General features: G+C 44.1%; 1 protein-coding gene across 4 annotated transcripts in view; it reads left to right on the plus strand.

Moving 5' to 3' along the window:
* LOC149251386 (protein REVEILLE 8-like) overlaps nt 1-18,109 on the plus strand; it is a 302,326-nt gene that overhangs the window by 116,098 nt on the left and 168,119 nt on the right. For all 4 annotated transcript variants that reach the window (XM_089459399.1, XM_089459397.1, XM_089459400.1 and 1 more), the window contains exon 2: nt 6,731-6,788. In XM_089459399.1, the coding sequence (XP_089315525.1) occupies nt 6,731-6,788 (58 nt within the window). The remainder of the gene's footprint in view (nt 1-6,730; nt 6,789-18,109) is intronic.

Genomic DNA, 18,109 nt, shown 5'->3' on the forward strand with positions numbered 1-18,109 from the left:
AATTCGTTGGATGCCCAATTGGCTATCCGATACAAAGAGAAACTGGACAAAACGAAATAGTGAGATGATCTCACCCTGTCACTAGAAGATCCGACTCTAATGTGCTTTGTTGGAAGTGAGCCTCTGCATCACTTCTGCGCAGAACTGCATCAACGCCACGTAGTCTCTGCGCCACCTCTGCTGGGGATTGTGCTGCTGTTCCTTATGACCCTCTCCTGGCTGGAAACTTCAGCTCTTAGCCACTCGGTCTCACACCCGGCGCCCGACTTCTGAAACTCGATTTCCTCAGTAGGAAATTAGGAATTTGATCTCCCTTTAGGATCTACGCTGCCACTGCGTCATCTTTACATGGCCCAACGTTAGCCTCTTTGGACGTCATTCTGCCCTCTCTGCCTTGAACTTTCCGGCCTAGGAAAACTCCCCACCAGATACTATCCTTGCCCCTCACTGCAAAAAATTACTTCGAATTTCTCTCCCGACAACTGTTGTGCTTCAGAAATTCAATCTTCTAATCTCCACTCGATGTGTCTTCCAAATGCCCATCAAGCCTCCTCTTATAATCAATCCGTTGAGAACCAACGACCGAGATTAAATCCTAATCAATGGCTCAGATCATTTTGGCTTGATCCTCGTCTTCTTCAAGAAGTTTCACCCAGTTAGATTAATAACCTTTAATTATTTTAATTTCCTAAATTTAGACTTAGGCACCCATTAAAAATAATTAATTATTTTAATAAAACTGTCTCTGGGTGGAATTTCCCAAAGATTTCTGGGTATTTTGGACTGCATGTGTCCAAGCCTCCCTACAAATTTTGAGGCTTAGAGCACATCCAATGCTACCAGAAATCAACAAATTTATCTCAAAATAATTTGTTAGATCACATGGGGAATCAAACCACCTAAGATTAGCCCAAAACTATCAATAGTATGGTTCTATCTCCATCTAATGAAAAAACTAATCTTACCAATATTCAACACAACATAGAGATGCTCGTAGTCAGCACATACACAATTCAATAAGCAAGAACAGGTTGAATTGCACCTCAAAGTCTTTATTATGATTGAAAAAATAGTTCCCATTGGGACAATAGTTACAAAAGTTGCTTGAACAAAAATTTTCTAGCCAGAGATCAAGATGACTAGAGACTCAATTGACTCTCTAATTTATAGATAAATCCTCCAAATGGAAAATTAATGGCTAGTTTCTTTGATCATTGTCAAAATAATCTTGGCCGTTGATAAACATTTCAAGATCTTTTAATTTTGGCCATTGATTTTTTCTTTTTATTTTTGAGGAATTTTCGAATTTATCATTTAATTCCATTTTAATTAGTTCAAAATTAATTATTTAGAGCTAATTTCCTCAAAATTTTGACTTTGACTTAATCACCAAGGTCCAAGGGTCAAAATTTTCTTGAAAAAGACAATATTCCTTTGGTGGAGGACCTCTAAAAATTGATTCCTTTAAGGCCCACGAATTTTTCCATTTGGAGAACTTATTTTCCTAAGACAATTTAACTTGACTTTAATTAATTAATTTTCTGGCTTAAGATTTAATTTTATTTTATCAGAAAATTAATTAATTTACACATGAGGGGATTAATTATTTTTCCAACCCTCTAATACATATGATTTTTCATTTACAAGACTCAAAGAGGGAATACACATTTGTCTTAGACCCTCAAGACACATAACCCATCTGCGACTCAATATGATCTAGTAAACCAAGTGATTTGTAATAAAATAATTAAGCCAATTAGCTTAAATTATTCCCAAACCACTTTTACATCAGACTCGACTAAAACACTAGGACTCACCTGATAATTCGACAATAAATTTCACCTTAGCTTTGGGGGTTTAAGCTGGAGGGAAAAAACTCTTCTGATTAGCCGTGTCGAAAAACATAGGTAACTAGTGAGGTTAAAAACCATTTTAGGATGGAATTCGTCATCAAATTATAGGCTTACCTAGGTTGTTACATAGGTTCAAGGTATTACTTAGATCATTTACAATATATAACTTGCCGAATGGGATGACCATGACACACAGACAACTTATATCTGATCCAATCCTTGTTGAAAAAGTTGGCACTTCTATTTCCCTGGAACTTTGACAATTTGAGTGCAACAGGTCCCACCATAAACTGATTGAGAGTGTTGACCGCGAAGTGGTTATCTGGCCCGGCGTTGACCATATACATGAGCGAACCAATGAGCTATGTAGACTCTATACAAGGTTGGGTCCATGTGCTCGTTGTCTGATGCATCTATCTTCCTCCAGTTTGTAATCATAGGCGTGGACAGAGGCCTATAGTCCTGCACCCTAAACCTCTTTTGAATCTTTGTAGTATATCTTCCTTGACCAAGGAAGATGTCCCAGTCCATCTGCCATACTTCCAGGCCTAAGAAGTAATGCATTAGTCCCAAATCCTTCATGTCAAATTTTGCTACAGGTTCCTCTTGCAGTCTTCTATGTGCCCTGATGACCATGTCAGTATGAGGTCATCCACATACAACAATAGGATGAGTGGCTCACCATCTACTATCATATAGTAAAGGTTGGGATCTGCATCACTCTTGACGAATCCCATCTTCCGCAAGTAGCTTTCTATCTGACCATACCATGCCCTGGGAGTCTGTTTGAGCTCGTATAGTGCTCGCTTAAGTCTGCACACATGTGTGCCCCACTCATGAGTCTTGAAGCCTTCTGGTTGTCTGATGTATACCTCCTCCTCTATCACCCTGTTCAAGAATTTTGTCTTGACGTCCATTTGGTGAATCTACCATCCCATCTGCGCTGCTAGAGAAATGATGAACCAATGGAAGTGTATCGGGCAACTAGGGCGAAGGTCTCCTCATAATCTATACCTTCCTTCTGTGTGTACCCCTTTGCCGCAAACCTAGCTTTGTGCTTCTCCACGTTGCCATCTGTAGTGTACTTGATCTTATAGATCCACCAGGAGCCCACCACTGATCTATCCACAGGTCTCAACACTACCTCCTAAACATCGTTTGTCATGATGGAACTATACTCCACCATGGCATCTACCCACAACTGATGCTGTGCGGCCTCCTGATAGCTAGAAGGTTCAACAACCTGTGCTAGCAATGCTTGGTACTTTTTTAGTTGTATGCGTTCTCTCTTGTTCGTCCTAGGAGCTCTCGTGAACTCCTCCATGTCCCTCAACGTCTGAAAAACTTCTCTACTGGTTCAACCACTAGTGGTGGGAGAATCGACCAACTCCTCATCTTTCCTCTGTTGCTTCATTTATTGCGAACTTACAGGATCTCTTGCACCTGAGGTCATGCTAGTGCTAGTGATTGTCCATGCGGCTGTCCCTATGGATGCCCTTGCTGCTGGACCAATGAAGCTTTTACTAGCTTATTCTGATCATCTATTGGCAACTCATGAGATCTCCTAAAGGCTCTGTTCTCCATGAACTTTACGTCTTGTCTCACGATAATCTCCCTACTACTAGGAATTTAGATTTTGTATGTCTTTGATGTTTCGCTATACCCAACGAAGAACCCCTTCTTTGTAGTCTGATCCAACTTAGTGCATTTTTCATTTAGGACATGGCAGTAAGCTATGCTGCCAAAGATCCTGAAGTGACTTACTTTTGGCTTCTTACCTGAGAAGACTTCTTCCAGTGTTACCTTCCCCAATGCCTTATGAAGAACTCTGTTCTGTATATACATGGTTGTGTTACATGCCTCTTCCCATATAAACTTGGGTAAGTCCTCGTCATATAACATAGCCTTTGCAGCCCCAACTATAGGCTTGTTCTTCTGCTCCGCTACCCCATTCTGTTGCGGGTTGTATGGAGCTATCCACTCCCTCCTGGTGCCCTCCTACGCACAAAAGTCTGTGAAGTCACTATCAGTGTACACTCCTCCATTACCTGAGTGAAGCACCTTGATCTTCTTTCCTGTTGCATTCTCTACTAGAGCTTTGAACTCCCTGAAGCGATTGAAGATTTCATCTTTGGTCTTCAAGAAATAGATCGAGGTTTTCCTGGAATGGTCATTGATGAAGGTAATGACGTACTCGTACCCTTTGAGAGATCTAGTGGACATAGGGCCACAAATATCTGAGTGCATAAGCTGTACACCGTCTAATCTATTGTCACTTCTTGGGAATGCTGCCTTAGCATACTTCCCAAGTATGCATCCCTTGCACACATCTTCGTGTTCCTGTGCTTAATATTGGAACACCTGTAACTGTCTCCTTGAGCATCCTAAGTGCTCCATGGTTCAAATGCCCATTCCCACGTGCTATAACTCATTCGGGTCTCTCACACTATTATTGCTATTACTGCTGCTGCTGCTAACTAGTGCCTTTGGAGAATTGAGCTACAACTTGTACAATCTGTTGTTGCAAACTCCAATCTACTTCACCTTCTTCTAGTTTCAATTTTTAATGAACACCTTCTTCCCTACAAAGTGAACATCATATCCCTTATCCTGTAGCTAGGATATTGAAATAAGGTTCATACCCAAGCCGGGCACATGCAACACATCTGTAACACTGGTGCTTGCTCTTGACTCCCTTTGAATCTATATGGTACCTACTATGATGGGAGTACATTTACTTTTGTTTCCCATCTGAATCTAGAAGTCCTTTTGCTCCTCCTTATCGTTGGATAAGTATTCTCTAACTCTTGTCATGTGAGCTGACGCTCCACTGTCTATATACTAGACACGCTGTGAAGTTGAGCTAGTGAGGCAAGCTATCTCAGCGAATTCATCCTCCAATCTGGAAGACAAATCCATAGCCTCCTGAATATTGTATCTCTGCGACCATATTGGAGAAATCCGAGGAATCTATTGAAGACATCCTTATGCGTGCATTTCTCTTTTTGTTCCTGCACAACTCTACCACTGAAACCCACGCTGCAAAACTTATGTGCTCACATCTGCTCAATGAATTAACTGGCATGCTCACCGGAACCCTCTATCCAACAAATCCACTGCATGCGAATTCTACTTCTGAGGCTATTCAAAGTTTTCCTCCACCTGGATCTGGAAATTGAACCTTACTACCTTTGCAATTTGCACCTCTGGCTGACTTTTGTAGATTTGGAGAAATTGTGCCCAAATCTCTTTCTGAAGTTGCACAATCTTTCTCCTCTTGCTTTTGAGCCTCTAATTTGATCTTCAATGCTTCGATACCATGTGAAAATTCCTTGATTGCAATCACTGGAAATTTATCTCTTAATTGTTCTGCAGTTTATTTGTTATTACGACAAATATCGATAAACTCACAATTGCAATCTTCACTAAAAATAAAATACCCTGCGGAAAATAAACTGGAAGCTAAGAAAATAATGCACACACAAAATAAAATAGACACCAATATTTTTGGACTAATGCCCCTGGGAAAACCCCGAAGGGAAAACCAGTGCAAAAGATGAGGGTTTATTTTATTATTATGCAGCAGAAATAAAAATGTACAATATCTGGATGCCCTACTGTCAATCTTCCAACAAATAATCTTGCCAAAATATTTAGGAGAAAAAAACTCTCCCTCTCTAGAATTTCTTTGCCTTCCTCTGGCCTGCTCGCACTACCTCCTCGCTGCTTGCATTGCTGGCCTTTGCAGTTCATACGACCTCTGGAACTGCTCCAAACTGGGATGTCTAACCTCCTGCTACTAGAAAAATTCTCTCAATGTTCCAGAATGTCTTTCTGGCCTTCGGCAATTGATCCGAACCTTTCTCGACAATCCGCTCAGTTGGATTGGCTAACTGACACCACTTGGATGATTTTCTCTGCAGAATATTTGGGCCTCCCTTTGGCTAACCCTCCGGCACTAGAAAATCTTCCAAAACTCTCTACTGTTGCTTCCTCAGTCACCAATGCTCTCTTTCTCTGGCTTGAACTCACTTCTTTACTGAATCTCTGCAACTGGATGGCTTGATCTTCCAAGGAACTCGCTCCCCTCTTGTGTAACTGTGTATGTCTATCTCCATCCCATCAATTTTCTCTTATAATCTCTCGTTGGAGCTTCAACGGCCATGATTAAAACCCCATCAAAGGCTAAGATCATTTTAGACCCGATCCGTTTGAGTATCTAGAGCATTCTTGATGCTCTCGATGTTCTTTAATTAACCAGTTTTTCTAAGCTAGACTTAGGAAATATTGAAATGATGGCTAATTAATTTAATTAAGGCGTTTTGCAAGCTTATCTCGCGAAATTTTTCCTGGGTTTTGGAGATCTCGTGTTCCTTAGTCCCTTAGACACAAATCGAGACCAGAACACCTGTCCGATGCTACTAAGAACTAACAAACATGCAATCTTCAAGCTTGCCCAATAGAGCTTTAGTGCATGATTGAATTTTTGACCAAAATGCTAAACCCTGGTTGTTTTGTCTTCCTAACAATCCAGTGATTCCTTTAGTGTATGGTACTTACAAAATATACATAAGAGTTCAATTATCTCATTGAGGATTTGAACTAACTGGATTTTGTTCATCTGTTTTTCCTGAAAATTGAAATAAATAAAATTTCTTTTAAAGAAAACTTATGTGTGCAAAAATGCTGATTTCAACACTCGCAAGCTCTTGTTACCTAATCTGTGTTGCATGTGTTTTATTATGTACATTATTTGCAAATGTGTTATAATTACATTGCCTTCTACGTCCACTTTGTATTATGTCATAAAGAATTGTACTTCTGTTTTATAAAGGAATCAGAGAGTTGATTCTAGGTCGGTTGTGTTTTACTTGCAGGTTTGATAGGGACTGGAAGAAGATTGAAGCTTTTGTTGGTTCAAAGTCTGTTATTCAGGTCTTGAATGGCTTTGCTTTCTTTACAGCATATTCCTTGTAGAGTTCTGTGCAGATCTACTTGAAGATTCATATCAGTTCCCTGCGATTTTGTTCTGTGTGTAACATAACTTATGTCAATTGAGTCAAATCACCCAAAAGCTGAAATAAGATGATGTTAACATCCAGGGATTCTTGTAGGCTTTTTTGGTTGTTTGTTTCTCCCTATGTTATAATAGTTAATAGTTTCTCATCTCGGTCTCTTCTTTCCATTCTTTATGGTAAGATGAGATCTGCCACCAGCTTCTGGTTAAGGGCAATCTGCTGATCAAAGATGCTCAATCTCTTGATCAACCAACTTATTCTGATTTTCTGTCAGTGTTAGTCATGCTATGGTAGAGGTTCTGAGGTTCATTGTATATACCCTTCCACTTTATGCATTTTTGTTTGTATTTTTTTTTGTAAATATAAGATGTATTTTTCAAAAAAAGATGTTTATTATTAATATTATTTGTTTTTGGTGAAAAACAGAGTTTAAATTACATAATTACATAAAATATATCTAGTACTGTACAAGTCTTTGCTTCCTCTTCCAACCCATTCTAGAAGAGCCACCATATTAGACTGGGCACCGAAGTTCAAAGCTAATGTACTTTCTGTTACCGCCTGTTACCCTTTGTTTTACATAGGATTGTTCCACTGAATTTCTTCACCACCCTAAGTAATTGTCATCATCATTGAGCCTTCGAAAATACATGTAGCTCTTTGATTTCATGGCCCTGATAAGCATGGAAGATTTGGCAGTTGTGTTGGAGAAGCTATGATCATTTGAAGAATCAATGGGGTAGAAGCCTTTAAAGGAAAGAAACAGCAGTTATTCAGCAACCAGAAGCGTCTGGGTGGTATTATTGAAGATCCACTTCAACACAAAGCATTCTGGAAAACTTGCTTTGTAAATCACCCATGAAGAGATATTTTGTCGGCAGGATTGTGATCCAGAGAACTTCTGTTATAAGGAGATCTTGGTTCAATGAGCCATACTCAGGTTCCCAAGCCGTATACCTTGTCATGTTCGAAGAGTATCAACAGGTCTTTCTTTTCAGAATATAGAGGTTGGTGAAATTGGTTGGAACTGATTTTGTATTATATGCTAACATATTTACAGATGATATGTTTTTTGTGCTATTCACCACTGTCAACAATTGATTCAGACTCTAAAAAAATTATATCACAGTGACCATACTGTAATTGTGAATGAGCTTGTGAAATTGGTATCAATTGAGCTCTCACTGAACAAATATGCTTGTGCCAAGATGAACATTGCAAGAATTGATCATATATTCAGTTAAAAATGTTTTTGTACTGCAGGTTGATTGTTCAGAGGCAAGGTCGGAGCAAGGCTTATTTATCAAGCCTTGGATTGAGTATTTCAAGCAATGTTGTGAACATTGCATCCGGATAAAATCGGCTAGGGTCTGGAAAACCAAAAAATTGTAAAAATTGGGAAAATATCAGTAAAAATTGGCAAACATCGGCAAAATCAAGATACCATCAAAATATTGGTAAAAATAGGGAAATATCAGCTAGGCCAAAATATCATGATTTCGAGATAAAATCGGGATGTTATCGAGATGTGTGCAACTCTAATTTCAAGGGAGAGTTGGGATGGTGAAAGGGTTAGCATTCTATACAGCAAATAAAAAATTGAGGCTGCTGGTTAACATTCTTCAAAGAGCAACCATCTTTTTTGGATTAATTGTCCTTGAAAAAGGACAACTCATGGTTTATGATGTGCAGGAAGTAACCAACCTTTAGTGGATCTGTGAAAACCATTAGAAAACATATGGTCATAACCATTTATTGAGGAATGGAAGGGAATTCCACTAACAATACCAAAAGGATTCAGTTGTGAGATCCATTATTTAAGGGTTTCAGATTTGCTTGGTTGAGGAAATTGTTTCGGGTTGCCAAATTGCCTTGAAATTGGCTGGCCCTGGAACATGAATGTAGCTGAAATGCTTGGATGGTGGACACATGCCTTACAACAGATACATAAGCAATCTTTTCAGCTGGCAAGATCAAATAGCGGAGCAGGTCCAGGACCTCTGAAAAATACATCTGATTCTGGAGGCAATGGTCATGCTGAATCCCTGCAGACTACTTTTGCAGAGCACTGTCAACACTTGGCTAATATGCAGGCACTTATTGGTCAGCTGAAGGATGCTACCCCAGCATTAGAGTCAACAATATTAACTCTCCATGAAGAAGTAAGCAGGGATGCTGCTGCTGCTTTAACAATGGGACAACATATGGTATCTTTGTCAGCATGGAGATGTCACTTTGGTAGGAAGATAGTCAACGATGAAAGAAAAGCTGAAGAAAATTTTATGATAGTGAAACTTCAAGCTAACAGGCGTTCCAAACTTCTAAGACCTCGTCCTCAGTGTCACTGTCAGAAAAGACCTCAATGTAATGTGCTCTACCTGCTATGCACCTATGGCCTGGTGCCCAGTGCTCTTTGCATGTGAAGCATAGCTTCCTCCTCCGGAGGTCCTTCCGCGTCTCCTCATCTAGCTGCCCCCTCCCTTGTGTGGTCCTCAGTGGTGGGGGTCTAGTCTCATGCCCCTTTTGTGGGAAAGGGGTCCATGCAGGAAATGGCGCTCTGGTCTTGAGGATGGCACCCTGCAAGTCTGTGTCGCTCACCATCGCTTCCTGCAGCGTAGAAGGTCTGCGTGACTTCACCAGTCCACGCAAAGGCTCAAGCAAGCCCCTAATGAAGGTGTATACCCTCCTGTCCTCGAACAGATCTGGGACCATCACTGACACACGTAGAAAATTGGAAAAGTACTACTTTGGGTTGCCTATCTGGCGCAGTTGTGTCAGCTTCCTGAAAGATGCCTCCGGATCCCTCTAATCAAATCGCTCCACCACCCTCTTGGTGAAGTCCTCATAAGAAACTATTTGGGCATGCCCCAAAGTGGTTAGGCTGTGAAACCACTAGTCATGGGCTTCCCCCTCCAAGTGCAGCGCTGCCATCTTAATGGCTTCTTACTCCATCATCCAGTTGAGTTGAAAGCACGTGTCCATCTTTTCAACCCAAGCCCTGGCTGTACACTTGGCAGTGCCATCAAATGTAGGGAAGTACATTCGCCCTATAGTTCTCTGCAGCTCATAATTTTGGATCCCTTGTCCTCCATACCTCTTGTTCCTCTCACTCTGCTTGAGCTTGCAGTAATCTCTGAAGGAGAGGGCTTCTTTGAAATCTTCGTCCATCCCCTGCCACTATCTGAAGTAGTCCCCCATCTGGGGAGTGTCTTCCTCCCTTGCTGGTTTGATTTGTGCTACTGGCAAGGAAGAGGGTAGTGTAGCCCTAGTTGGCACACTCACTGAAGGGCGTTGCGCTACTGGTGAGGGATGATCGGAAGGCTGAGAAGCCCCGGAAGTTTCTCCACCCAAAAACCTTGTAGGTGTGGCTCTGTCTCGGTTTTGTGATTTGATCTCCTCCAGCATGTCTTTCTGCCCCTTGGCCAAGTCACTCAAAGCCCTCAAGAGGCTATCGAAAGCCATCTCCTCCTTGCTCTTGGGCTCTGTCATTTCCTCCTCTTTGGCCACTGTTTTCCCTTTTTCCTCTGTGTCTGGTGTAATTTCCACCTCCCTTTCTCAACTCTTGTACCTCTACCTCCGGTAAGTGATGTTCTCCCGGTCTTCTCCTCTCATAGGAAACCAACCCCACAGCTGAGCCAAGAACTAGGCTTTTATACCGCTGTAATGTTCCCAAGTAGGGATTTAAGTGATATTTCTAAACAAATAAACAGTGTAGCAACATAAAATTAAAAACATGCATTAAACACCCATAAAAACACTGTAAATTTGGAACTGCTGAGCCATATATTATAAAATCTGAGAGCATAGGTACAATATAAATGAAGTGGTGCACTTGGGCTTGTCTCAAGGACAAGTTGGACCAAACCCAGGTGATGGAATGGCTGAGATGATGGTTGTTCAGTTGCTGCACCACTTTGCACTGCGTTGTCCCAATGAAACTATTGATCTGTTGACTTCAACCTACTGGAAGGTGCCCAAAAACCACCCAAAAAATTCTGTCCTTTCATCCTTAAGACTCCTTGGACAAAACCCAAAAAAACCCAGAAGGGAATTTCTTTGGTTTTGACTTTGGATTTTCGGCCTCCTTGGAGCCCCTCTTCGGCTACTGCTGCCAAATTCGATTTGCAGGAAATAGCCTGCAAATCCACCTGAAAACACCCCTCAAATGTTGGTTTCACCTGTGATAACTGATTCCTTGCTCCTCGGATGATCCTTTGCCTGGATGGTTGCTCTCCTAAGCCCCACGAATTTGCTGCTAGAGGCCATTGCGCAGTCCCTTTGCCCAGAAATGTGTACTGCTGTAATCACTGACTGGCTGGCTGCAAAACTCAGAGAAAATGTCCTCAACCCACTACCTTTCCTGCTCCCGGAACTCCCAGCAAGCTAGGGACCTCCCGGCTGGCTCACTCCTCTTCTGCGTGTTTCTGGCTTCCTGGAAAGTACGCAGACTCCTCTTCTGTGTGGCTGGATGGGCTGTCTGTCAATGCTGGAACTCATGTAATCTTTGTGTAACATCCTCCCTAGGATGGGCATGGATAGTCCCCCGAAGTAGAGGTTGAATCTTCCTTTGCGGAAGACTCGTGGCTAAACAGCGATAGACTCACTAAGCAGCAGAGTGTACAAAGGCAAGTTTGTTTGTCAAATGATCAGAATGATACAAAATGAGAGCTCCTTCCTCTTTTATCACTTTGGGCCCCATTAGTCTCTTGTGGGCCCCTCCTTCAACTAGTTTGATTTCCCTCCAACGTACCCCTTGGCTAAGTTCGAATTATTCATGTGGGTGGCCCCCGCATTCCACTAGCTGCCAAAAATAAAGTCGAATTTCTTATAGTTCCTAAGTTCTGCGTGTGGGGCCCTCCTCCTAAGCAAAAAACGATGCCAAAATTGTCTAGCTGCACCCCGTGAATAACACATTTGAGAAGGGACATGACAGTCGTCCCCTCCCAAATGTTGCTTGCCCTCAAGCAACCTCAAAGTTGGGTGCTCCAGTATGTGCTCACCCTCCCAGGTGGCATCCTCATCTGGCAAGTTCTTCTAGCGTACCAAGAACTCTCTGATGGTCCTACTCCTCAATCTCCTCTCCCTGCTCTCCAGAATTGCCTTTGGTTCTAACACCAAATGGCCCTCGCCATCCAACGGGGGTAGATCAGCTATTGCGGTCATCTGTTGTCCCAATATATTCTTCAGGCATGATACATGAAATACGTTATCGATTCTACTCCACGGAGGCAACTCTAGCTCATAAGCCACCTCTCCAACCTGCCTAGTCACCTGGTAGGGCCCATAGAAGCGTGGTTGTAGCTTCTCGACCCCCTTCTGTTTCAGCATAGACTGTCTGTAAGGCTGCAATCGAAGGTATACTAAGCCCCACTCCTCAAATTGCCTCTTTATCCTGTGCCATTTTGCATATAGTTTTTGTTGATTTTGGGCTGTCGTTAAATTATCCTTGAGAGCTTTGAGGATATCTTGGCTCTCTTGGACCCAATCTTTGGCCTTTGGGGCCCGACTGTCTCCGAAAATAATATCAGCAAAAGTTAGTGCATCATATCCATAGAGGGCACGGAAAGGAGTCATACCGATAGACATGTGGTGTGTGGTGTTGTAGTAGAACTCACCCAAGTGCAACCACCGAATCCACGTCCTCTGCTAACCTGTCACATAATTCCTCAGGTACCCCTCCAACCACTAGTTGACCCTCTCCATCTGGTCGTCCATTTGAGGACGATAACTATGCTAGGAGTGAGCTCTGTCCCAACCAACCTGAAGAGCTGCTGCCAAAATCCACCCATAAATCTATTGAGCTGCTGCCAAAATCCACCCATAAATCTATTGTCTCTGTCATTCACAATGTTCTTGGGGAGCCCATGTAACCTGACAACCTCCTCGAAGAACAACTCGACAACCTGTGCAACCGTGTATCTAGTGGGGATGGCGAAAAAGTGGGCAAATTTGGTCAACCTGTCGACCACTACATATATGCAATCCTTCCCCTGTATCATGGGGATCCCAGTGATGAAATCCATCAAAATACTTTCCCATTTCCTCTCCGCAATGGGAAATGGCTGTAGTAGCCCTGCAGGGTGAGTCAGCTCCCCCTTGTCCCACTAGTAGGCCTCACACTCCCTTACGTGTTGCAACATGTCCTTCTTGAGGTCTTTCCATGTGAATCTCTCCTGAACAACCATGTAAATCTTCCGGAATCCCTGGTGTTCGGACAACGGTGATTCGTGAGCTGCCTGGAGTACTCTCTCCCTCAACTGCAAGTTGGGCACCAAGTAAATGTGCCCCTTGTAATAGATGACCTCATCCATCACACGGTAATGCTCATCTGCATGTGTCCCCTCCAGCACTTCGCAGGCCCTCCTGTCCTTGGAGTACTCTACTAATAGCTGAGCCTTCCAATCCTGACAGATGCTCATGAGAGATAACCTAGTTGGTCTCCTGGATAGAACATCGATCACCACATTGTGCTTGCCCTGCACATACTCAATGTCAAAATCGTAGGCCTGCACCTCGCTGACCCATCTCTGTTGTCTATCATTGAGGCGCTGCTGCCCCATGAAATGTCGAAGACTGTTGTGATCAATCTTCAGTCGAAATCGGTTTCTCACCAAGTACTGACAGAACTTGGCCAATGCATGCATAATGGCTAGCATCTCCTTGTCATATATGGAATATGACAGCCCATGTGGTACGAGCTTCCGACTCTCGAAAGCTATGGGATGCCCCTCCTGTGACAATAAAGCTCCAACTCCTACCCCTGATGCATCACACTCCACTTTGAATGGCTGGGAAAAGTCTGGGAGTGCCAGAACAGGGCAACTGCTCATCACCTCCTTGAGGCGATCGAAGGTGATCTGTACTCCATCAGTCCATGTGAAGGCCCCTTTCTTGGTCAAGTCGGTCAAGGGTGTAGCTAGCTGTGAGAACCTTTTGACAAACTTCCTATAGTAAGTGCAAATACCCAGGAAGCCTCTCAGCGTAGTCACATCTCGGGGTACTGGCCAATCCCGAATGGCCTGAGTCTTCTCCTCGTGAACCTTCACCTCGTTTGCTCCAACGATATGCCCGAGATAAAGCATTTCTGTCAATCCAAACTCGCACTTGGAGAGCTTGGCATAAGATTGTTGCTCCTCCAAAATGCGCAGTACCTCCTCCAAGTGGTGGAGGTGTTCCTCCCACGTCTGGCTATAGATCAGGATGTCATCGAAGAACACTAGCACGAACCTCCTCAACTGTCCCTGAAAGATATGGTTCATGCAAGACTGAAATGTGGTGGGAGTGTTGGTCAGTGCAAATGGCATGACCAGAAACTCAAAGTGCCCATAGTGGCACCAGAATGCTGTCTTCGACATGTCCTGATCCCGAGCTCTGATCTGGTGGTACCCCGAACGTAGATCAATCTTAGAGAAGTACTTGGCTCCTTTAAGCTCATCCATCAGCTCATAAATGCTGGGAATGGGGTACCGGTTCTTAAGGGTCTTCCAGTTAAGTGCTCGGTAGTCGAAACACATCGTAAGGGTCCCATCCTTCTTCTTCACCAGCACTACGAAAGAAGCGAAAGGACTGGAACTAGGCCTGCTATGCCCCTGATATGCCCTAATGCAAGCAACTCTTGAATGGCCTTCTCCATCTTGTCCTTATAGGCTTTGGGGTGCCTATAAGGAGTAGTGATGACTGCGTGTATACCCGGCTCCAATTCAATGGTGTGCTCAAACCCTCTATCTGGTGGCTGCCCTAGTGGAATGTCTCTGAACACTATTGCATATCTATCCAGTAAAGCCTGTATGTCTGCTGGTGGTGGCTGTGCCTGTCCCCCAACCTCTGAGATCCTCAACTCGACTCCCCATGAAATGTCCCCATGTCGAAGATCTGCCTCCATCCTGTGGGCCGAAACTGTCTGAGGCAGATAAGACTGCATGCCTCTCAAGGCCACCAATTTGCCATCTGGCCCCATGAACTCCATCTCAGGTTTCCTCCAATCTGCCGTGACTCGCCCAAGGGAATACAACCACCAGACACCCATCACCACATCGGTGTCTGGCACGTCGACCACAAAGAAGTGGTCTGTCATCGAGTAGTTTCCCATAACTACTGTCAAGGAGGGTGTTGAAGTTTCTAAGTGTAAAAGTTAAAAACCCTCCATGTACTTTCTGATTTATTCCTTCCTACTTGTTCTGATTAATTAACAAGTTATTTACCATGTAAATACTGAAAATAGACACAAGTACATGCTCAACACATTATAGATCATCAACTGAAGGAAACCGAAACAAGCACACAAGTGACACCGTTATTTTTGGACTAACGTCCCTGGAAAAACCCAATGCTGGAAAGCCGGTGCAACTATCTGAGGGTTTGATTTATCAAGCAGTTTCAAAATACAATCTGGGTGCCAAATCCGGCTCACCCAATAGAGAAAAATCTCGGCAGTTCTGGCTTCTGCCCTCTATGTCAGCTTTCCCGGTTGTTCCCAGCAGTTCTGGCTATTCCCGGCAGTTCTGGCTTCTGCCCTCTGCATCAGCTTTCCCGGCAGTTTCGGCAGTTCCCGGCTGTTTCGGCAGTTCCAGTTGTTCCCTGTAGTTTCGGCTTCTGCCCTCTGCGTCAGCTTTCCCGGTTGTTCCGACAGTTCCTCGGCAATTCTGGCTGTTCCCGACAGTTTCGACTTCTGCCCTCTACGTCAACTTTCCCGGTTGTTTCGGCAGTTCCCACTGTTCCGGCTTCTGCCTTATGTGTCAGCTTTCCCAGTTGTTCCCGCAGTTCTGTCTGTTCCCGACAGTTCCGGCTTCTGCCTTCTGCATCAGCTTTCCTGGCTGCTGCGTTGATCCTCCTGACACTATCTCTGCCTCTCTGCTTCTGTATTCACTATCCCTCAGCTGCAACTCCTGATCACTCTCTCAACTTTCTCAGCAAACCCAGCCCCAAAAAGTTGAAATCTTGATCTCTTGGTGTGTTCTCCAAGTGACCCTCAAGCCTCCTCTTATACTTTTCTCGTTGACAAATTAACGGCCGAGATTAAGTCCCTAATCAACGGCTAAGATTAGATCTGGCTTGATCCATGACTTTTGGACCATTCTAACACAATGTTATATTAATTCACATTAATATTTTAATTTTGCTAAGTTTAGACTTAGGGACTCCATTAAAAATATTAATTATTTTAATATCTCCCAAATTGTTTAGAATCTGCCCAAACCCTTTCTGGGTATTGGAGATCTCATGTGCCTTATCCTCTCCACCAAATTTCATGGCTAGAGCACATCCGATGCTACCCCAAATCAACACTCCCTCTTAGCGAGGACTGTGCTCTAGCAATACTCCTTACTGAGTATTACTCTGATCATCCGACATCGGTCCCTAATGCTAGGCCTGCTGCCCATCATCTGTACTGCTGCATCTCGTACTGCCACCCATGGCTCTACCACTACCACTGCTGCATCTGTACGACAACTCCCTCTACATCTGTGTTGCTGCCCATGGCCCTGCCACTACCATTGTTGCGTCTGCACTGCATCCCCTCTCATCATGCTGCATCGTGCTTCCCATAGCACCACCACTGCTAACTGCTACATTGCAACTCAGTTATCGAGAAGTAAGTAACTGATCTCCCAACTCTGACATCTCTGTTAGGCTAAAGACATTGCCGATGCTAAAGCTCCCTCTATCGCTGACAAGTGCTCCCTCTCTAACCTCTGCGTTGCTGCAACAACTCTTGCATCTATCATTGTTGCACACCTCTCTGTGCCATCCTGCACTGGTGCAACACTCCCGTGCCTCTCACACTGTTGTTGCCTGCTAGCCTCGCGTTGCCCTGGGAATCCTACATTGTAGCTCTCTCTGTCGCTCCATCCTCATTTGTGTCTACTGACATCTGCTAGTCTTGCTACTCTTCGGGGCTCCCGTAGCTAGGTATAATCCAAGAGGTTGGGTACCTCGAGGATCCTGCCCCTAATCTTCTGTAGTCCTCTTGACTACAGCTCGATGTCTCCCCACTTTTGCTCAAGTGGTGTGTGTGCACTCATGGCACAGTCATCGTCTGTCTCCACTTCCTTCTCTGCCCTTGCTGGCGTGCCTTGGTCTCGAAAGCCTCTCCTTTGCTCTTCTTCCTCGGACACTAGGTCGCATAATGACCCAACTCTCCACGGTGGAAGCATTTGACCTTGGAGAGGTCCTTCTTCTTCCGCTTTTCTTGCTTACCCTCGAATTCTAGGGCAACATCCACCTCCTCCTCCTTTATTTTGATCCCCTTGCTGTTGCTTCCCGTCTTGGTCACCCTCCTGATCTCTTCTTGGCGAAGAGCTGCCCACATTTCCTCCCAATCTGGAAGGGTCGCCCTGCCCAGTATGCTCTAGACAAACACTTCCCAGTCTTCTGAGACTGCATTCAGGGCTGTTCTCACCATTCTCTGGATCTGATGTGGCCCCTATGGAAGTCAGCTGATCTCAGATCTCCTTCAATCGACTGAGGAAGGTGTCGATCTGTTCTCCCTTCTGCATTTGGTATGACTGTAGCTGATTTTCTAGGAGCATCTTCCTCTGCACGGAAGTATGCTGATACAACTTGGTTAGGGCCTCCCACATCTCCCATGCTGTATTCTTCTCGGCAATATATGGTACTATATGATCCTTGATCCTATCAAGAATGATACTCTTGGCCCTCGCCATTGCTTCCTCATATCTATCATTGTCAGTTGGGTTAACTGGGACTGCTATCGTCTTCAAGACGAAGTGCTTGACACGATTTCTCTCAAGTACGGATAAGATTCCGGCCTTCCAGACTACGAAGTTTGAGGCTCTGTCCAGTCTGTCCTGGTCTCTTACTCCGTGTCTATTTCGCTGCTCTTCTACTTCCCTCTTAGAATTTCTCGATGTGACTTCCTCTGAGCCTCGATTTCACTTCTGGAAATCCTTCTGCCGATGTCGAGATGCCGCCTACTCTGATAGTCTATGTAGCTGCACCACTGATCCGGATTTCTCGGCTAGAAACCCTCGGTAGCAACTCCCTCCTCCTTGGCCTTGCCCTGTTAGGTATTGTTCTGACTACAGTACCCCACCAGCTCCACTCTGCAACTTACCCACAGCCTCCTAGACCCCAACAACCTGAAGGTGAGAGCTCCTAGGCTATGCACAGTCCCAACACCGGCAAACTAGCTTCCTCAGCCAACTGCGTTAGCCCCCCTGGCCTCTGCGTGAGCCTGTCTTTGCCTCCCTCAGCCTCTGTGCAGCCTCTTCTTAGCAT

The sequence above is a fragment of the Pinus tabuliformis genome, chromosome 7, assembly GCF_031772625.1.
Source record: "Pinus tabuliformis cultivar Carrire ecotype Pingquan chromosome 7, CPIR1, whole genome shotgun sequence".
Classification (NCBI taxonomy): Eukaryota; Viridiplantae; Streptophyta; class Pinopsida; order Pinales; family Pinaceae; genus Pinus; species Pinus tabuliformis.